General features: G+C 45.0%; 2 protein-coding genes and 3 non-coding genes across 8 annotated transcripts in view; all 5 read left to right on the forward strand.

The window, feature by feature from the left end:
* Window positions 1–20,137, forward strand: part of SKA2 (spindle and kinetochore associated complex subunit 2) — a 1,094,818-nt gene that overhangs the window by 454,476 nt on the left and 620,205 nt on the right. The window lies entirely within an intron of this gene.
* LOC114008942 (U1 spliceosomal RNA) lies at window positions 445–608 on the forward strand. The gene has a single exon (XR_003550427.1). It is a non-coding gene; the product is annotated as a U1 spliceosomal RNA (small nuclear RNA).
* On the forward strand, window positions 7,131–7,294 carry LOC114008927 (U1 spliceosomal RNA). Its single transcript, XR_003550415.1, has one exon. It is a non-coding gene; the product is annotated as a U1 spliceosomal RNA (small nuclear RNA).
* TEX14 (testis expressed 14, intercellular bridge forming factor) overlaps window positions 14,686–20,137 on the forward strand; it is a 112,291-nt gene continuing 106,839 nt past the window's right edge. For all 4 annotated transcript variants that reach the window (XM_027774233.1, XM_027774235.1, XM_027774234.1 and 1 more), the window contains exon 1: window positions 14,686–14,823. In XM_027774233.1, the coding sequence (XP_027630034.1) occupies window positions 14,688–14,823 (136 nt within the window). In that variant the 5' untranslated portion in view covers window positions 14,686–14,687. The remainder of the gene's footprint in view (window positions 14,824–20,137) is intronic.
* Window positions 17,940–18,157, forward strand: LOC114008929 (small nucleolar RNA U3). The gene has a single exon (XR_003550417.1). It is a non-coding gene; the product is annotated as a small nucleolar RNA U3 (small nucleolar RNA).

The following is a 20,137-nucleotide window of genomic DNA, read 5'->3' on the forward strand; positions in this document are numbered from 1 at the left end:
GGCTAGCGGCTAAAAAGCTCGTTCGTGTTCGCTTGCAAACGAGGACCCTCTGCAGGGAGATCCGAAGGCCTTCGCTACACCAAAAGTTTAAAGAGGAGTTGGTATTTGTCACCGAGACGTCACCCGCGGGCCCAGAAGGATCTGGCCTTTGACAGCGCCCCTCGGTGGGCGAGAGGGAGCAGTGCGCGCACTCAGCAGCTGGGCATGCGCATGGCGGGACGCTGGGAGGTGGCGTATGTAGATTACCGGCTCAGTGCATTTCGAAAACGCGTCGCCTGCAAAAATGTCAGATTATTTCTTCTCCTGGTACTAAACTGTAGTACGAAAATGAATTGTTTCGATTGCGATAAGTAGGGGAAGCCCAGTTTCAGTCGTTCCAGTAGCGACCCGAACCTAACAGTGTTATTCGCAGCAGTGGGTAATGCTGGGGTCAACTACCAACTCATACTTACCTGGCAGGGGAGATACCATGATCACGAAGGTGGTTTTCCCAGGGTGAGGCTCATCCATTGCACTCCGGGTGTGCTGACCCCTGCGATTTCCCCAAATGCGGGAAACTCGACTGCATAATTTGTGGTAGTGGGGGACTGCGTACGCGCTCTCCCCTGACATATTTGTTCACAACGATAGGCAAATGAGTCTGAGTGGCTAGGCACTATTGGTTCTTGGGTAGGTGTTTCTTTTTTTGTGTGTTCTCTTAATCGCGTGTTTCTGATTTTTTTGTCTCTTACTTAACAGTTAATGCTATGGGGGATTTCAGTCTCTAGAATACGGGAGGAAAGAAAGGCTTTTGGACATAAAGATGAACAAATGTGTGGTCCCAGTTGGCTGATCACGGTTTGAGTCCCAGACCTGATGGTTTGCTTTCTCACTCTCCCTTTCTGTATCTCTGGTCAAATTAAAATAAATGAGTGACTAAATAAAGTGAAATAAATCTTTTTAAATTTTTTTAAAGACTAACATATTCATCGGAGTTGGTAGGTGACATGGCTAAACCGCTGAGCAAGACTTTCACATGGCAGATTGCAGTTTGAGTCTCAAACCTGATAGGTTGCTTTCTCACTTTACTCTTGCTCTGGTTAAATTAAGGTAATAATAATTAATAAAGCTAAATGTTTTTAAATAAAAGTAACAGGTATGTTTAGTAGCATGTCACATTTCCAAAAATGGATACACTTTGAGGAAATATGTTTTAAGTAGCTGGCATAAGCAAGAAATACTAGAGGGGTTTTAAACTGTTTTGCCTTTTTTGTCTGTTTCTTTTAGGGCAGGAGTGCCCTCAAACCACACAATATTTCCAGAAAGTCTTGCTGTGTTACTTGCACAAGTTAATGTGCTTTTTTTTTTTTTTTTTTTTAGGTTTTTGCTATAGGGCGCGCACGCTTGCCGGAAAGAGAGAGACAGAAAGCGAGAAATCACCCCCCAGGGACGATGGCTATGCCACAATCCCAATCCCTTCTCCTTTATTCTCCTCTCGGGATCTTGGGCACGTACACACACGCACCCGGTGTGAGTTTAAGCCACGGGTCCAGGACTCTAACCACGGTCGGCTACATGGGAGTTCAGTGACATAGTCATTACGCTAACTGCTGGTCCCAACATGCTCTTCTCTACCTAGAACACCGTGCTCTTGCCTCATTTACCTGGAAAAACATACCCAAATCACCTCTGAACCCAAGGTGACTTATCCATTAGGTGCACTAGACTCAGTGCCTAGGGCACTTTTCAAATCAGCAAAGGTTAATATATATTCATAAAATATATAAAAATCGAGAGGTTTTTAAAGAATAATTTAATTTGACCAGAGAGGGACAGAGTGAGAGAGAAACGGAGAGGGAAAGTGAGAAAACAAGCCAGCCAGGTCTGGGATTCAAACCACAGTTGGCCATGTGGGAGTCCAGTGTCTTTAACCACCACACCACCTGTCAGCCCAAAAAATCGTTTTACTCTTGGCATGTGCACTCACAGCAGCACAGTGGGTGATGTGGGGTCCAGGTACCCTAACCATCGTGACACCTGCTTGTATTGTTTTAATAGTGGAGGAACTGGCACAGGAAGGCAAAACTGCCTGGGATCCTTCAAAGTTGGGATGTGGTCCCTGACTAACCTTTTACACTACCTTGTTTTTGTTTTTCTGAGAATTTTGTTCCTTAGGGTGTGTACTATTGTTTGGGGATTTTTTTCTTGAAAATTTTCTTTTAAAGAATTATTCTATTTGGGGACCAGCAGTTTGTGTAATGGTTACTTCGTTGGACTCCCATGTAGTCGACAGCGGTTCAACTCATGGACCCAAGTGGCTTGAACTCATTCTAGGCACCTATGTGTGCGTACCCAAGATCCTGACAGGAGAATGGATTGAGGTGTGGCCATCCCCCCGGGGGGGATTTCTTTCTGTTTCTGTCTGTCTCTGTCTTTCTGGTGAGTTCACGTGCCCTATAGCAAAAAACCTCTCCCCCCCCCCCAAAAAAAAGAATTATTCTATCTAACTTTCTCTCTTTACTTATTTTAAATTTGACCAGAGAGAGAAAGAGAAAGTGAGAAAGCAGGCCACCAGATCTGGGAGTAAAATCGTAGTCAGCCATGTGGGAATCCAGCACCCTTAACCACCATGCCACCTGCCAGACCCTTGACAAGTTTTTATCTTAGGGCACACATGCTCTGGAAAGAGAAACAGAGACAGTGAAATGGAAAGTGAGAAATCACACAAACCACCACCACCCCCGGAGGTGGGGGAGATGACCACAGTGCAGTCCCTTTTCCTCCATTCTCCTACTGGGAGCACATGTGCCCGGCGGTAGTTTCAAGCCACCGGCTCCAGTGCTTGAACCACATTCAGCTATTTGGGAGTCTAGTGATATAACTGCTACACCATCTGCTGGTCCCAAACCTTTTGTACTCTCAATACACTTCTGGCAGTTCTGTTTCCCCTACAAACTGATTTTTAAATTCTAGACACAATCCATTTCTGCTTGATTTCTCTTAATATCCTCAGATGTTAGGCTAGTGATTAGCACCTTAGTTCAAATGGCTGTAAATTAGAAGTGCACACTGCATATAAGTAATGACTTAAGAATAGATGTTTTTGGGACCAGCAGTTAGCGTAATGTCTATGTCGCTGGACTCCCATGTAGTCGACCATGATTTGGGTCCTGGACCCGGTGGCTTAAACTCACGCCGGGCGCGTGTGCGTGTGTGTCCAAGATCCCAAGAGGAGAATGGAGGAGAAGGGGTTGCGGCGTGACCATCCCCCCTGGGGGGTGATTTCTCGCTTTCTGTCTCTCTGTCTCTGTCATTCTGGGGAGCACACACACCCTATAGCAAAAATCTCTACCAAAAAAAAGAAAATAGTTCTTTTTCTTTTTAAAGAATTCTTCAATTAAATTAATTGGTTTTTTTTATTTATTTATTTTCTAATTTGCTATAGAGCACATGCACTCACAAGAGAGAGAAAGTGAAAGTGCGAGAGGCAAACCACCAGGTCTGGTACTCAAGCCACTGTTGGCCACGTGGGAGTCCAGCACTGTAATTACTATACCACCTGCTGGCCGCAAGAACAGATGTTTTTCATTATTAGCAGCACTCATAGACGTTTAAGAACACTTTGTGAGTGGTAGGCATATGTATATATATAATGTGGTCATCAGAAATGGTGTTTCCCCAGCATAGCCAAAAGGGCCGGTTAGTTACAGAAGCCTCAGAGCCGAGACCAGCCTGGCATTCATGGATACCCAAGAAAAGCATCCAAGTGTTATTTTCTTCAGGAACAATTAAACCTGGAATCAGATTATGAAAGTAGTTCAATAATGAGATGATATTATGTAACTAAGGTGGAATGGGTCACACTTTGTGGATGGGAATATCTAGCAAATGTCTAATAGTTATTGTTATTGCAAAGCCCTGTGGCTGAGAAATGCAGTGCAAGGGCAGATGCTGTGTGTTCAGTTTGTGGCAACGCAGTGTTGACAGTGGCATTATGGATTCCTTTATTTTAAAAGAAAGGTTTTTGCTGTAGGGTGCATACACTTAGAGAGAAACAGTGAGAGGGAAAGTGAGAAACCATGCCACAATCCATTCTCCTCTTGGAATTTTGGGCACATACATACATACGCCTGGTGTGACCGTGGTTCATGTCCTGGACCTGGTGGCTTAAACTCACGCCGGGCACGTGTGTGCCCAAGATCCCAAGAGGAGAATGGAGGAGAAGGGATTGCGGCGTGGCCATCCCCCCTGGGGGGTGATTTCTCACTTTCTATCTCTCTGGCGAGCGCACGTGCCCTATAGCAGAAACCTCTAAAAAAAATTGCTTAGTATACATGCCACCCTCATTTTTTTAAATATTTATTTTATTTTATTTATTCATTCATTTATTTTTTTATTTGACCAGAGAGAGACAGAGGGTGACAGTGAGAGAGAGAGGAAGTGAGAAAGCAAGCCACCAGATTCAGGACTTGAACCCTGGTCGGCCATGTGAGAGTGTCCAGCGCCTTAACCACCACAGCACCTGCTGGTCCCCACCACCCTCATATTTATGAGCATCAATCCTTTCCTGACCCCGGTGAGTCTACAGAATCTGTGGAAACTCATAGAAAAGACTGAGATTGCGGGTTCTGAGGCCATGCCTGTGAGGACAGAACACCTGAGTTGGCAGGGGCAAGGGGTGCCAGTGCCAAGCTGTGCAGAATCTCTCCAGGCGACATATTCCAGGGCGCTGCAGCTGGTTTCATTCTGCATGTGTGCATAGTATATGTATATTACATATACAGTACATTTGTGAATAATTATCATGGTCCTTAGATGGTAAACTCAGGCACACTTAAATAAAATATGGTAAAGTCACAATTTGAACTCAAGTCTATATGATGCCAAACCCTGTGTTCGAAACTTAAAATACAGTCTGGATTTCATATCCTTGTTATAAAGAAAAAACAGTCTGACAACACTAGTGGATGTCTGTAACATGTAAATGTATAACCAGTAACTTTTTCTCCTTTGGTTTGTGCTATCGGGTGTGTGCTCTCCCAAGAGAAAGACAGAGAGAGAAGGAAAGTGAGAAATCACCCTCTTGTACGGATGGCCCCACCACAATCCCTTCTCCTCCATTCTCTTCTCAGGATTTTGTTCTTGCACGCACACATGCCCAACATGATTTGTTTGTTTTTGCCATAGGTGCATGCACTCAGAGGAGAAAGAGACAGTGACAGGGAAAGTGAGAAATCACCTTCCTGGGGGGATGGCCACACTGCAATCTCTTCTACTCCATTCTGAGATTTTGGGCACATACACACAGGTACGCGGCATTATCCTCAAGTTGCTGGGTCCAGGACTCGAACTGTGGTTAGCTACATGGGAGTCTGACTCCTTAACCACTGCAGTACCTGCTTGCCCCAGCATGATTTTCAAGCCATTGGGTCTGGGACTGGAGCAGCCATGTGGGATCCAGCTGCCTTAACTTCCAAGCCTTCTGCTGGCCTCTATAACCAATAACTTTTTTTTTTTTTTTTTTTTTTTGAGAGAGAGAGTTTTGCTAGAGGGCTGTATGTGGTTTGGGAGGCTCGCATTCTCTTATTCATCCTCCCAGACAACACGTGAAGTAAGCAGGCAGCACTTTCAAATTTTGGAAATGGAATATGAGGAAAGCTATGGGTGATTCAGATCTGAAACAGGAACTCTGCTTCCTTCTCCTTTGTGAGGTGCCTTCTCCTGTGAGCCACCGCCTCCTAAACTGCCCTGACCTGGAGCACCCTTCAGATTCACTGTTAACAGTTACACCAGGAGGCCAGCAGGTGGCGTGGTGGTTAAGGTGTTGGACCCCAGCATGGTCCATGGAGTCCAGGACCCGGCAGCTTGCTTTCTCACTGTCTCTCTGTCTCTATCTGGTGATGTGCCCATAGCAGATTTAAATAATAATAATAAATAGGGACCGGCAGGTGATGGGTGGTTAAGGGCTCTGGACTCCTACATGGCTGACCACAGTTGGAGACTTGGACCTGTCGACTTGCTTTTTCACTTCTTTTTGGAGAGGTTTTTGCTATAGGGCATGTGGGCTTGCCAGAGAGACAGAAAAGGGATGGCTGCACCACAATTCCTTCTCTTCCATTCTCCTCTCAGGACCTGGGGTACACACACACACATGCACACACACCCAGTGTGAGTTTAAGCCACCGGATCCGAGAATCGAACTGCAGTCGACTACATGGGAGCCCAGCGATGAAGCCACTATGTTATCCACTGGTCCCAGCTTTCTCACTTTCTTTCTCTGGTCAAATTAAAACAAATAATAATAAAGAAAGTTAAAAATAATTATTTAAAAAAAAATTACTTATTAAGGGGTTGGCAGGTGGCGTGTTGGTTAAGGGTGCCAGACTTCCATATGACCAGTTCAAGTCCTGGACGTGGCAGCTTGCTCGGGCGCCCCCCCCCCCTCGCCGTCAAATTAAAATAAATAAATAAAGTTAAATAAAAAATCATTCTTTTGGGGGACCAGCAGTTAGCGTAATGGCTATGTCGCTGGACCCCATGTAGTCGACCGAGGTTCGATTCCTGGACCCGGAGGCTTAAACTCACACCAGGTGTGTGTGCGTGCGTGCCCAAGATCCCGAGAGAATGGAGGAGAAGGGATTGCAGCATGGGCATCCTCCCTGGGGGTGATTTCTCCCTTTCTGTCTGTCTGTCTGTCTGTCTCTGTCTTTCTTGCAAGCGCCCGCACCCTATAGCAAAAAAATCTCAAAAAAAATAAAAATAAAAAAACTTATTTAAAAAAATACTAGAATATTTGTCTATGCCAAAAGAGGCAATAAATTCTTAAAATCTTCGGTGACACCTGGCAGTGTTTTTCGAAAAGTCACCAAGAGCGACTAGAGAGATCTGGCCGGGAAGGAGCGGCTCGGAGCAGACAGGGACGCCACCCCCAGAGGCGGGGATATGCAGATAGAGCGCGGTGGCTGCCGGTTCTAGTGCGTTCTTCGCGGGGCGCAGTGTGCGGTGAATGTCTACAACAGTGCAGGCTAATATGCGGGGCACCACGACGTCTGCAGTTTGAACCGAAGGCCTGAAGTACTTGTAATACAATTGACCATGAGCAATAAGTGTGTGGAGCATGAGGGTGAGGTAGAAGGAGGCAACAGCAACTCATACTTACCTGGCAGGGGAGATACCATGATCACGAAGGTGGTTTTCCCAGGGCGAGGCTTATCCATTGCACTCCGGATGTGCTGACCCCTGCGATTTCCCCAAATGTGGGAAACTCGACTGCATAATTTGTGGTAGTGGGGGACTGCGTTCGCGCTTTCCCCTGATTCTTTCAGTATAAAGGAAAGGTCAATTTGCGCTGAGTGTATCCTCTCTTGGGTGTTTTTCCTTGGTCTTAAGCTCTGGAATGTTTCTGAAGAAACAGTAGTTTGTAGCTAGGCTTTTCTGCAGTTGCATCAATTATGAGATTTTAAACATTTAGGGTTTTTTCTTCTGTTGCGTAATTTTTTGTTTATGTACTCACCACCAGGACCACCTGGGTTTTGCTACTTGAATCTAGCACTTCTTTAAAAAAGGTTTTTTTGGAGAGGTTTTTGCTGTAGGGTGCGTACGCTCCGGAGAGAGTCAGAAAGCGAGAAATCACCCCCGACCCAGGGGGATGACCACGCTGCAATCCCTTCTCCTCCGTTCTCTTCTCAGGGCTCGAACTGCAGTCACTACGTGAGAGTCCAGCGACATAGCCATTACGTTAATTGCTTGTCCCTGGATTTTAGCACTTTAACAACTACTGTTTGCCATCTCCTGGTCTTCAGCACCCTGTTTCTAAAACTGTCAGTCAAGCTATTAGGGATTCCAGACTTGGAGTGGATGGGAACTTGCCCACTAAGCCACAAGCTGACCCACTCTCCTCCATTTACTTTTTTTTTTTTTTCAACCAGAACATTTATTTATTGCCTGACAAATCATTGAAATCCTTAAGATGAACTGGATGCTGCAGCAGCTTCCCTCAGTTTTGGGTGTTTGTTCCTTCACAAAATCCTTGCCTTAATCTGCGGTATGCGACTTTTTGAGAAAACTTTATTATTTTTTAAATTTTTATAGGGTACATATGCCACTAGAAAGGGTGGTGAGGTATTGAGAAACCAAGCCTCCATTTCCTGGATTTGAACTGTGGCCATGTGTAGTCCAGCACCTTAACCACCTTGCCACCTGCTGGCCCTGCTGCATACAATTTTTAGGTGTCTCATTAGGCCAGTCCCGTAGTATTTCGGTTTTTTGTTTGTTTGTTTGTTTTAAAGAGGTTTTTGGTATAGGGCACGTGCGCTTGCCAGAAAGAGAGGAGGGAAAGCGAGAAATCACCCCCCAGGGAGATGGCCACGCTGCAATCCCTTCTCCATTCTCTCGGGATCTTGGGCACGCACTCACGCACCCGGCGTGAGCTTAAGCCACCAAGTCCGGGACTCAAACCGCGGTCAACTACATGGGAGTCCAGTGACATAGCCATTACGCTAACTCCTGGTCCCCGCCGGTCAACTTCTGAAGGTGGCAGGCTTTAGAACCATAGCAGCGGCACAACGTGTGTGTCTTATTGTGATGCTTCCCCCAAAATGACGTTCCCTTCCACATCTCACTTCTGTGGCTGAGACCAAGAGCCATTTCCTTATTTTTTAGTTTGCTATAGGAAATGTGTGCCTGCTCACAGGAGAGAGACAGAAAATGAGAAAGCACCGTCTGCCTACGGGCGATGGCCACACTACAACCCCTTCCCATTCTCTTCTCCTGGACTTTGGACATATGTTGCACCCAGTGGGTTTTTTCCAAGCCACTGAGTCCAGGACCCAAAGCACAGTCAGTCATATGGTAGCCAGCTGTCTTAACCTCCTTGGCACCTGCTGGCCCTCCCTCCATTTTGAAAGCTGTCAATTGAGTATCTGCCGTCTTCCTCTTCTGTCCTTAAATCCCTTTTCCTGGAAGGTTCCCACTCACTCCCTGAGAGCTCCGTGTAGGTGGACTCACAGTGCCCTCGATCCAGGGCTGGCTGTGGATGGACCACGTTGGGTGTACCTGTGTCTCTTTTTCTTCTCTTGGGATCTTGGGCACCCACGCATGACATGAGTTTTAAGTCACCAGGTCTGGCACTGAAAACGTAAGTTGACAACGTGCAAGTCCAGGGACGTAATCATTGCACTGTCAGCTGTCTGTCCCATACACCACTACTGGCTTTTTTCCTTATACTTTTTTTCTTTTTGGAGAGGGTTTTTTTTTGGGGGGGGGTTAAGAATTATTTATTTTGTATATGTATTAGGATTTCAGGAAAGTCATGGTGTATTTTTCTGTTTTTCTATGCAAAAATGTGTCATGACTTTTCAGACGATCCCATATGTTTTTTTTTTCTTTTTTTCCAAAGTTTTTGCAATAGAATACCACGTGCTCATGGAAAAGAGACTGAGTTTGCAAAGTAAGAAATCATCCCCTGGGGGATGGCAGGGGCAATCCCTTCGGATTTTGGGCATGCATTTACACACACCCAGTGCGATTTTCCATTTATTATTATTTGTTATTATCCATTTATTTATTTACTGTAATTTGATGGAGTGGGACAGAGTGAGAGAGAGAGCGCTGTCAGGTCCAGGACTCAAACCATGGTCGGGACCAGCAGTTAGCGTAATGGCTATGTCGCTGGACTCCCGTGTAGTCGACTGCCGTCCAAATCCCGGACCTGGGACTTAACTTAAACTCATGCTGGGCACGTGTGCGTGCGTGTCCAAGATCCCAAGAGGAGAATGGAGAAGGGATTGCGGTGTGGCCATTTCTCGCTTTCTATCTCTCTGTCTCTGTCAGCCGAGCGCATGCGCCCTATAGTAAAAACCTCTCCAAAAAAGAGAAAAAAAAAAAAAAAAAAAACCATGGTCAACTCTGTAGAAGTTCAGCACCTTAACCACTATGCTACTTTCTGGGCCCCAGTTTGTATATATTTAAAACTAAATATTTTCTGTTCACTTTTGTTTTCTTAAGGATGTTGGGATGCTTGGGGCCAATAGGTGGTGTGGTGGTTAAGTGGCGCTGGACTCCCACATGGTTGACAACGGTTCAAGTCCCAGACCTGCTGGCTTGCTTTCTCTCTTAACATATCTCTTACTCTGTCCCTCTCTGATCAAATTAAAATAAATAACTAAATAAAATAATTTTTAAAAAAAGAAAAAAAGAATGTTGTGATGCTGTCTAATTCTAGGATGGTGTATATAGTTGGAGACAAGATACCAGAGGAAATAAGTAGTTAAATCACTCAGCTTATCAGCACTTTACACGTGTAGTCAGTGGATACATTTTTTTAAAGAATTATTACTTTTTAAAATAATTATTTGTTTTATTTATTCATTCATTCATTCATTTTAATTTGACCAGAGAGAGAAAGCGAGAAAGCAAGCAAGCAAGCCACCAGGTCTGGGACTCAAACCGCAGTCAGCCATGTGGGAGTATCCAGTTCCTTAACCACCATACTGATGGTCCCAAGAATTATTACTATTATTTTTTTTTGGAGAGGTTTTTGCTATAGGGCATGTGCACTTGCCAGAACGACAGAGTCCGAGAGACAGAAAGTGAGAAATCACCTCCCGGGGGCGATGGCCATGCTGCAATCCCCTCTCCTCCATTCTCCTCTTGGGATCTTGGGCACACACACACATGCACCCAGCATGAGTTCAAGCCACTGGGTCCTAGACTCAAACTGCAGTCAACTACATGGGAGTCCAATGATGGAGCCACTACACCATGTGCTGGTCCCCAAGAATTATTTTTTTAATGTCTTTTTTTTTTTTTTTTGAGAGGTTTTTTTTTTCACTATAGGGAGTATGTGCTCACCAGACAGACAGAGAGACATAGAGACAGAAAGTGAGAAATCACCCCCCAGGGGGGATGGTCACGCCGCAATCCCTTCTCCTCCATTCTCCTCTTGGGATCTTGGGTACGCATGCACACACGCCCGGCGTGAGTTTTAAGCCACCGGGTCCGGGACACGAACCGCGGTCGACTACGTGGGAGTCCAGCGACATAGCCATTATGCTAACTGCTGGTTCCCTTAATGTCTATTTTTTTAAAGATTTTTTTTTTTTTTAATTTGACCAGAGAGGGATAGAGTAGAGAGAGAGAGGGAAAGTGAGAAAGCAAGCCACCAGGTCTGGGACTCGAACTGTGGGCAGCCATGTGGGAGTTCAGAGCTCTTAGCAGCCATGCCACCTGCCAGCCCCAAGAATTATTTTAGGACAGCAGATGGCATGGTAGTTGCTTGCTTTCTCACTTTCCCTTTCTCTTTCCTTGAGTGTCTCTCTGGTCAAATTTAAAATAACAGTAACAAATACAATTAAATAAATAGATCATTATTTTTTTAAAAGAATTATTTTAGGGGGAACAGCCAATGACGTAATGGTTACAGAAGTGATTCCCATGAAGTAAACCATGGTTCAAGTCCTGGACTCGGCAGCCTCAAACTCATGCCACATGCGTGTACGTGTGTGCCCAAAATCTCAAGAAGAGACTAGAGGAAAAGGGATTCTGGCATGGCCATCCCTCTTGGGGGGTGATTTCTCACTTTCTGTCTGTCTGTCTCTTTCTGTATCTCCAACAAGTACACAAACCCTGTAACAAAAATCTCGCTCTCTTTAAAAAAAAATTAGTTTTAGGACCAGCAGATAGCATAATGGATTTATTTATTTATTTTATTTATTTATTTATTTATTTATTTATTCACATGAATTTTGCCAGAGAGAGAGGGAGAGAGAGAGAAAGCAAAGGAAACCTCCAGGTCCAGGACTCAAACCAAGGTCGGTCCTGTGGGAATTCCAGCACCTTAACCACCACACCACCTGCTGTCCCCCTAATTATCTTTTTTTTTTTTTTTTGAGGTTTTTCCTTAAGGCATGTGAACTTACCAGAGAGAGACAGATAGTGATTGGGAAAGTGAGAAATCACCCCCAGGAGGGATAACCATGGCGCACTCCATTCTCCATTCTCCTCCTGGGATCTTGGGCGTACACACACAGATGCCCCAGATCCCAGGAGGAGTTTCAAGTCACCAGGTCTGGGACACAAACCACAGTCGGCCGTGTGGGAGTCCAGTGACATAATCACTACGCCATTTGCTGACTCTGGCTCCTCTTTATCTTTGCTTTGTTTTAAATAATTGTTTATTTATGTAGAGACAAGTCTGGAGTTGAATATTATATCCCAGAATTTAATTGGGAAGATCGAATCACGACAAAAGATAGGTTAAGTATAGGAGACTGAACTGGTGAAATAGCATTCTGTGACTTTTGACTAAAATATTGCTGCCTTTCTTCTAGGCTTTGTTGTCCTGTTTTGAGAGTTTTTGTCCTGTCTTGAGCTGTCAGTGGGTTCATGTACCTACTATTTGAACAGAATACTAACCTGTTCCAGGCTTTAAGTTTTAAGCAAATTTCCTTACCAGTTCAAAACTGCTTTTCTTGAAATTAGCAGCTGAACTTGCTATTGAAAGTAGTTAGATTATTTAAGAAATTGTGTGATCAATAAAATGTGGGTGGAGGGGCCGGCAGGTGGCGTGGTGGTTAAGGGCGCTGGACTCCCACATGACTGACCACGGCTGGAGTCCCAGACCTGGCAGCTTGCTTTCTCACTTCCTCTCTCTCTCTCTCTCTCGCTCACTCACTTACTCTGTTTCTCTCTGGTCAAATTGAAATAAAGTTAAATAAAATAATTCTTAAAAAAAAAATTGTGGGTGGAAAAGGAATGGAAGACAACTGTAGACACCAGAGATAGTGTGAGAAGAGGGTGGAAAAGGGTAGAGGGTCAGACATATGGGTAAATATATATAAACAAATATATATGTATGTATATGAAACTAGAAATGGAAAATTATTGAGGATAACATACATGATAAAGCCACTATGCAGCATATTCTGGATGGGAAACCACTTTTTGTATGCTGTGACGATTATTAGGGGATGAATTTAAATTAATTAATTTTTAAAAAGTTTCAGAAAACACGAAAAATATTTTTTTAAATAAAAAATAATGCACATTTGATGACTACAGTAAGCTACATAGTCCCAGCCAGGTGCTACTTTATAGTATGTCCATTCTACTCACTGAGCTTTATGCCAAAATCAGACTTGTGTTCATGGATATGTATATATCAGCTGCACTTGCTATTGGAAATATTTAGATGAATTAAGTTCATCAGCAAATAAATAAAATGGGAGGAAAAGGCATAGAAAGCAACCATGGATACCAGAGACAATGTGGGAGGAGGGTGAGACATGGCACAGGGTGAGAGATAGGGAATCAAGGATGGCAAAAATAACAAAATATACAGGAAACAAGAAATGGAAAATTAGTGGTTGACGATAACACATATGTTGATGTAATTGATTGAGCCAATAATATAGTATTCTGGATGGGAAATCTCATTTTGTATGCTGTAATGACGTATAGTGAATGAATGTAAATAAATAAATTTGAATTAAAAAATAATTGTTTATTTAACTATCTTTATTTGTGTATTTTAATTTGTCCAGAGAGGGACAGAACGAAAGAGCGAGATAGAGAAAGAGAGAGAAAGTGAGAAAGCAAGCCACCAGGTCTGGGATTCAAACTGTGGTCAGCCACATGGTAGTCCAGTGCCCTTAACCACCATGCCACCTGCCAGGCCCCCCATTTATTGTTTTGGTTTTACATTTTTTAATAATTATTTTTATTTAACTTTATTTATTTTAATTTGACTAGAGAAGGACAGAGTGAGCAAGAGAGAAAGAGAGGAAAAATGAGAAAGCAAGCTGCCAGGTCTGGGACTCGAACTGTGGTTGGCCATGTGGAAGTCCAGTTCTCCTCCCCCTACTTATCTTAATGACACAATGTAGATCTAATTTTACTTCCTAGTAGACTTCACTTTCTCATTCTTGGAACTGATGATAAATATAGTCATTCAGAATATCATTCAGTAATAACATTGAGAATAAAAAAGTCATAGTAATTATTTCCCTAACCCTCTTCTGGACCATTAATTATTTTTTAGAGAGATATTTGCTATAGGATGCATGCACTTGTGAGACAGAGAGAAAGCGAGAAATCATCCCCCAGGAGGATGGGCACAGCGCAGTCCCGTCTCCATTTTCCTCTCAGAATTTTGGGTACACATGCACACGTGCCTGGTGTGAGGTGTTTTTTTTTTTTTTTTGGGGGGGGGTTGTGGGGTTTTTTTTTTTTTTTTTTTTTTTGGAGAGGTTTTTGCTATAGGGCACGTGCGCTCGCCAGACAGAGACATAGACAGAGAGATAGAAAATGAGAAATCACCCCCAGGGGGGATGGCCACACCGCAATCCCTTCTCCTCCATTCTCCTCTCGGGATCTTGGGCACGCACGCACATGCTCCTGGTGTGAGTTTTAAGCCACCGGGTCCGGGACGCGAACCACAGTCGACTACATGGGAGTCCAGCGACATAGCCATTACGCTAACTGCTGGTCCCCCTGGCGTGAATTTTAAGCTGCTGGGTCCAGGGCTCACATTGTGGTCAGCAACATGAGAGTCCAGCGACTTAACCATTATGCCATCTGCTAGTCCCATAATCCTCTTCATTATTAATGAAGATGGACAAGTTCCCAAATGTGTGTGGGGGGAAATCTAAGTTGCTCCTTTGCATTTCTGGTTCAGTTAGAATAAATCTGTTGCTCTGTTTTGAAACAGAATGTCTCGGGCTGCTCATCTTGTAGTTCCCTGTCCTGTTCGGCTTGGCACCTTGAAAAATGACTCCTTAGAAGCTCAGCTCCACGAGTATGTCAAAGAAGGGAACTATGTGAAAGTGAAGAAAATTCTGAAGAAAGGTAAGCACTGCGCTGAGATGGTCAGATGCAGTTTGGTCCTCATTTCTGAATGGTGTTCAGAGGAAAACCAGGGACAGCATCACACTACGAGCGAGGACTTGGAGAGGTCGAAAGCCACGTTGAATGATAAGATGTTTCCTACTAGCGCAGTCATCAGCAGGGGTCTTAAATCCCTGTTTGGAGGCTGTTTTGTTTTGTTTTATGCTAGGGAGCCATAAGGTCTTCCAACTGCGTGGCTCCCAGGTGTCTCCCAGGCCACGCCTTTGATTCCACTAGATCCCCTTTTACCCCTCACATCTGCTCCGTCCTGCGGCTGAGGATGCCAGTTTTCGCAGTGCTGTCCTTCCTTTCTTTCTTTCACCTGGTGATTTTATTCCCCGGTCTTTTTGCAGAGGGTTACAGCCCACAGGGCAGACAGAAATAGTAAGCGTGGCCCTGGGAGTCTTTGAAGAACAAATGAAAAACCACATTAGAACTTACCCTGATCTGCAGTGGGGCACCACGCAGGCGTAGATATGAAAGGACCCAAACCAGAGAGATGGCTCTTGAATGAAAGCAAGCAGGAGGCACTTTGTAACTCCAAAATAGAAGGAGCTGCTGACACCAGGAGCTACGTGGCAGACCTGGCCAATGGCCCCCAATGCTCTCTTTTTCTTTTTCCCGATGAAATTTAGTACAGAACATTTGGTTGTCTCCAAAAGAGGGCTGTCTGTAAGATTCTCTTAGGAGAGGTGGTTGGATGAAATGAATTAACTATCCCCCTCGTGGCCCATATCATGCTCCTATGATACGATAAAAAGGTTGGTTGATTCAGAATGCAGTATCGTGTGAATATCCACATGACCCTGTGCTTCCTGGCATGCAGGAAGAAGTGGAACTGAAGATTTCTTCTTTTTGGAGAGGTTTTTTTTGCTATAAGGCAAGTGTGCTTGCCAAAAAGACAGAGACAGAAAGCGAGAAATCACCCCCCCAGGGGGGATGGCCACACCGCAATCCCTTCTCTTCCATTCCCCTCTCGGGATCTTGGGCACGCACGCACACGTGCCCAGCGTGAGTTTAAGCCACCAGGTCTGGGACTAGAACCGCCGTCAACTACATAAGAGTCTAGCCATTATGCCAACTGCTGGTCCCGGGACTGAAGATTTTTACAGCAGAAAGTTAAGTGGCTCAAATAGTCACATCATCATATATGAAATGTGTTCTTTGAGAAGAAACTCGGAGTAATTTGTGCCAGAAGAATTGAGCTTTCTCTGGGATTTAGAAGCCAAGAAGATGAATCATTCTGATTGAACTCCAAGAGGTGATGTATTTAGTGCTTTATTATAGAAATGGATTTGACTGGAGACTAAACCTCCTGAGGATGACCATACTGGTTCACCGAAAAAACACAGGCTTGGGGACCAGCAGTTAGCGTAATGGCTGTGTCGCTGGACTCCCACATGGTCGACTGCGGTTCGTGTCCCAGACCCAGTGGCTTAAATCTCACGCCGGGTGCATGTGCGTGCGAGTCCAAGATCCCGAGAGGAGAATGGAGGAGAAGGGATTGTGACGTGGCCATCCCCCCTGGGGGGGTGATTTCTCGCTTTCTGTCTGTCTCTGTCTGTCTGGCGAGTGCAAGCCCCCTATAGCAAAGAAAAAAAAAAAAAAAAGAACACAGGCTTGGCTGAGGGCCAGGAAGACTAAGATTCCAGCTGTGGTTCCCTTTGCTGTGTGAGATGCTGCAGCACCTGTAAGAAAGGGGAATAACCAGCCCCACTCCTTCAGTTATAGTATGAAATGATATGAAATGATGAATAGAATAAAATACCAATTATTAGGGACTAGCAGATAGCATAATGGCTGTCGCTGGACTCTCACGTAGTTGACTGTGGTTCGAGTCCCAGACCTGGTGGCTTAAACTAACGCTCAGGCGCATGTGCGTGTGTGTCCAAGACCCAGAGGGGAGAATGGAGAAGGGACTGCAGCATGGCCATCCCCCGGGGCAATGATTTGTCTCTCTCGTGCGCCCTATGGCAGAAACCTCAAACAAAAAACATGGAGGCCTCGGGTGCAGGCATGGGCAAAATCTTGTGAGACTGGAGAAGGGATTGCAGAGTGGCTGTCCCCCCAAGAGGTGAGGTCCTGCTTTCCCTTTCTCTGGCAAGCCTGCCTACCCTATAGCAAAAAGACGTTATTTTGACTAAAGCTAAAAAAAAAACCTAGTAGAACTATTTCCAAAATGTATTCAACGTAACACAATGTTCATGGACACGTCTATGTATTACACACTGTACTTGGGCTTTGATAAACCAGACGGTACTCTACTAGGAAGTGCAAGGATTTTATGTAGACCAGAAATCACTATTACTACATCACCTATAATCGAGTAGGCATTCAGTAAACCACTTTGGCTATGATTATCCTGTTCTGCTGGGGGCCTACACCACTGCCGTCTTTGTCTCTCTCGTCTCTCTATTTCTCTCTCCTCGCCTCCTCTCTCAAGGCACAGGGTACCTGGTCTCCGCGTGACTTCCCTGGCGGGCGTTAAGCCACCCGGGCAGGCAGACGCGCGAACGGCTTTTCCTGAGCAAACGGCAGCGCGGGGGCCGACTGACGCTCACCCCGCGGGGCCCGCCCTGTGGGCGGAGTCCAGGCTGTGTCGGGAGTGGTAGAATCAGATATGCGAAGAAAGCGCAGCCGGGTGATAGGCTGCCGGGAAGTCGTATGTTAATGAGGCGCAGCGCTGCGTTTCTGGAAGATTTTTTTCCGTGAGAGTAGTATTTTGAACTTTGTCATTAACGAGAGTGTTATAGTATGAAATATAGCGGGGCCCGCCCTGTGGGCGGAGTCCAGGCTGTGTCGGGAGTGGTAGAATCAGATATGCGAAGAAAGCGCAGCCGGGTGATAGGCTGCCGGGAAGTCGTATGTTAATGAGGCGCAGCGCTGCGTTTCTGGAAGATTTTTTTCCGTGAGAGTAGTATTTTGAACTTTGTCATTAACGAGAGTGTTATAGTATGAAATGTACGTACAAAAAGAACATAACGTGCCCCCTAAAAAAAATACATACACACCCACCTCACCACTACTATGAAGTGAGAGGCCTTGACAGACCTGGCAGCGCCGGGGCTGAAAATGCTAAGACTATACTTTCAGGGATCATTTCTATAGTTCGTTACTAGAGAAGTTTCTCTGATCGTGTAGAGCACCGAAAACCACGAGGAGGAGGCGCAGTGTTCTCTCCTGAGCGTGAAGCCGGCTCTTGGTGTCGCTTATGCTGCGACTGCCTTTTGCCATTGATGATCGTTCTTCCTTCCCTTGCGGGAGGGTGAGAGGGAGAGGACGCAGTCTGAGTGGTTTTCGTTCTTTGTAGGTGTAGTATAACAGTAGTTTTCTGTGAGCGCTAGGCCAGGTTTTACCTGTTTGGTGTGTAGCAAAAACAGTCAACTGAGGTACTTGTCTGTGTTTTTCATGTGGTAGGTGATTATTTTTCTCCTTGTCATCTTAGAGAGCCGCTATACACCTCGATGTAGCCGGCAAGAAGCTCTTAAATGGGGGTAGGAGGGACTAGCAACTGGCCGTTTCGGACGTGGTGGTTTGCTTTCTCACTTTCTTCTTTCTCTGGTCAAATTAAACCATTCCTCCTGGGGGGTGGAGTGATTTCTCGCTTTCTGTCTGCCTGGCGAGCGCATGCGCCCTATAGCGGAAAATCTCTCTTCCCCCCCCCAAAAAAAGTTAATGAGTAAATGAAATTAAGTAAGTAATTATTAAAAAATAAGTGGTTTCAACATCCTTCTCATTCCCCAGTGAAGGGTGACCTGGGCATAGTAGTCCATGTCTTTTCTAAAGATATCAAAGTGAGCCCCAAAACCTCCCTCAGTGTCTGCTTGCATGCACGTGAGTAACCAGCAATTAGTCACTTAACTCTTAATTTACTGATTTAAAAAAAAATTTATTTAACTTTATTTTAATTTGATCAGAGGGAGAGAGAAAGCAAGTTGCCAGGCCCAGGACTTGAACCATGGCCAGCCATTTGGGAGTACAATGCCCTTAGCTACTATACCACCTGCCGCCCAACTCACCTATTGACTTACGAAATTCAGGATGTTAAGGGTTTGTTTGTTTGTTTGTTTGTTTAAAATCTCACTCACCCGGGACCAGCAGATGGCGTAAGGGCTATGTCGCTGGACTCTCATGTAGTCAATCCCAGTTCAAGTCCTGGACCCAGTGGCTTAAACTCATGCTGGGTGCATTCCCTGGAGGAGACCGACCGGGATGATTTCTTACTTTCTGTCTGTTTCTGTCCTTCTGGAGAGCACACACACCCTATAACAAAAACCTCTCAAAAACAAACAAACAAACCTCATCCCCAGACACGTCATATTTAAAATTAATAAGCTAACTTAATGCACAGGAGCACGCCCTTTCTTTTTTATTTTTATTTTTTAAGCACACCCTTTATTGTCAGCTAGCCCTGAAGTGTCAGTGGATTTAGACAAGATAATAGCTTCTAATTGACTGTCAGTTGGTAATAGGTTAATTAAGAACACCAACTCTTGGGCTGGCAGGTGGTGTGGTTAAGGGCACTGGACTCCCACATGACCAATATGTGGTTCACATCCCAGACCTGGTGGCTTGCTTTCTCACTTTCTCGTTCTGCCCCTCTCTGGTCAAAATAAAATAAATATTAAATTTAAAAAATCTTTTAGAAAAAGTAAACTCTCAGTTTTTTAAAAAAGAACTCTCAAAAGTGTTCAGAATGGCTTTTCAGAACATTGCATATAAAGTAACACCTTGAAAATGCAATTATGGAGGACCAGCAGTTAGCATAATGGCTATGTCGCTGGGACTCCCATGTAGTCGTCTAGGGTTCAAGTCCTGGAACCAATGGCTTAAGCTCACGCCGGGCACGTGTGCATGCGTGCCCAAGATCCCGAGAGGAGAATGGAGGAGAAGGGATTGCGGCGTGGCCATCCCCCCCTGGGGGGTGATTTCTCACTTTCCCTCTCTCTCTCTCTCTCTGTCTTTCTGACGAGCGCACGCGCCCTATAACAAAAACCTCTCCAAAAAAATAAATAAATAAAGATAAGAGTGTAAATCTGACTGCAGATAGCAGGAGAAATTGAGTCTTAGGAGAGAGCAGCGTCCAGGCCTCTGAGTTAACCAGAGATGATGGGGACTGCAGGCAGGTGGGTTCGTCCATGGAGAGACCACACTGGGGGTTTTCAGCCACTGGCTTCTAGTTCTGTGGTCAGTCTGAGGGAAGATCATTGCTGAGGGCGAGTAAAGAAGGAATGAAATAGCCACAGAGAGCAGGTGGGAAACACCTGGGAACAGG

This window comes from Tupaia chinensis, unplaced genomic scaffold (assembly GCF_000334495.1).
Source record: "Tupaia chinensis unplaced genomic scaffold, TupChi_1.0 Scaffold000416_1, whole genome shotgun sequence".
Classification (NCBI taxonomy): Eukaryota; Metazoa; Chordata; class Mammalia; order Scandentia; family Tupaiidae; genus Tupaia; species Tupaia belangeri.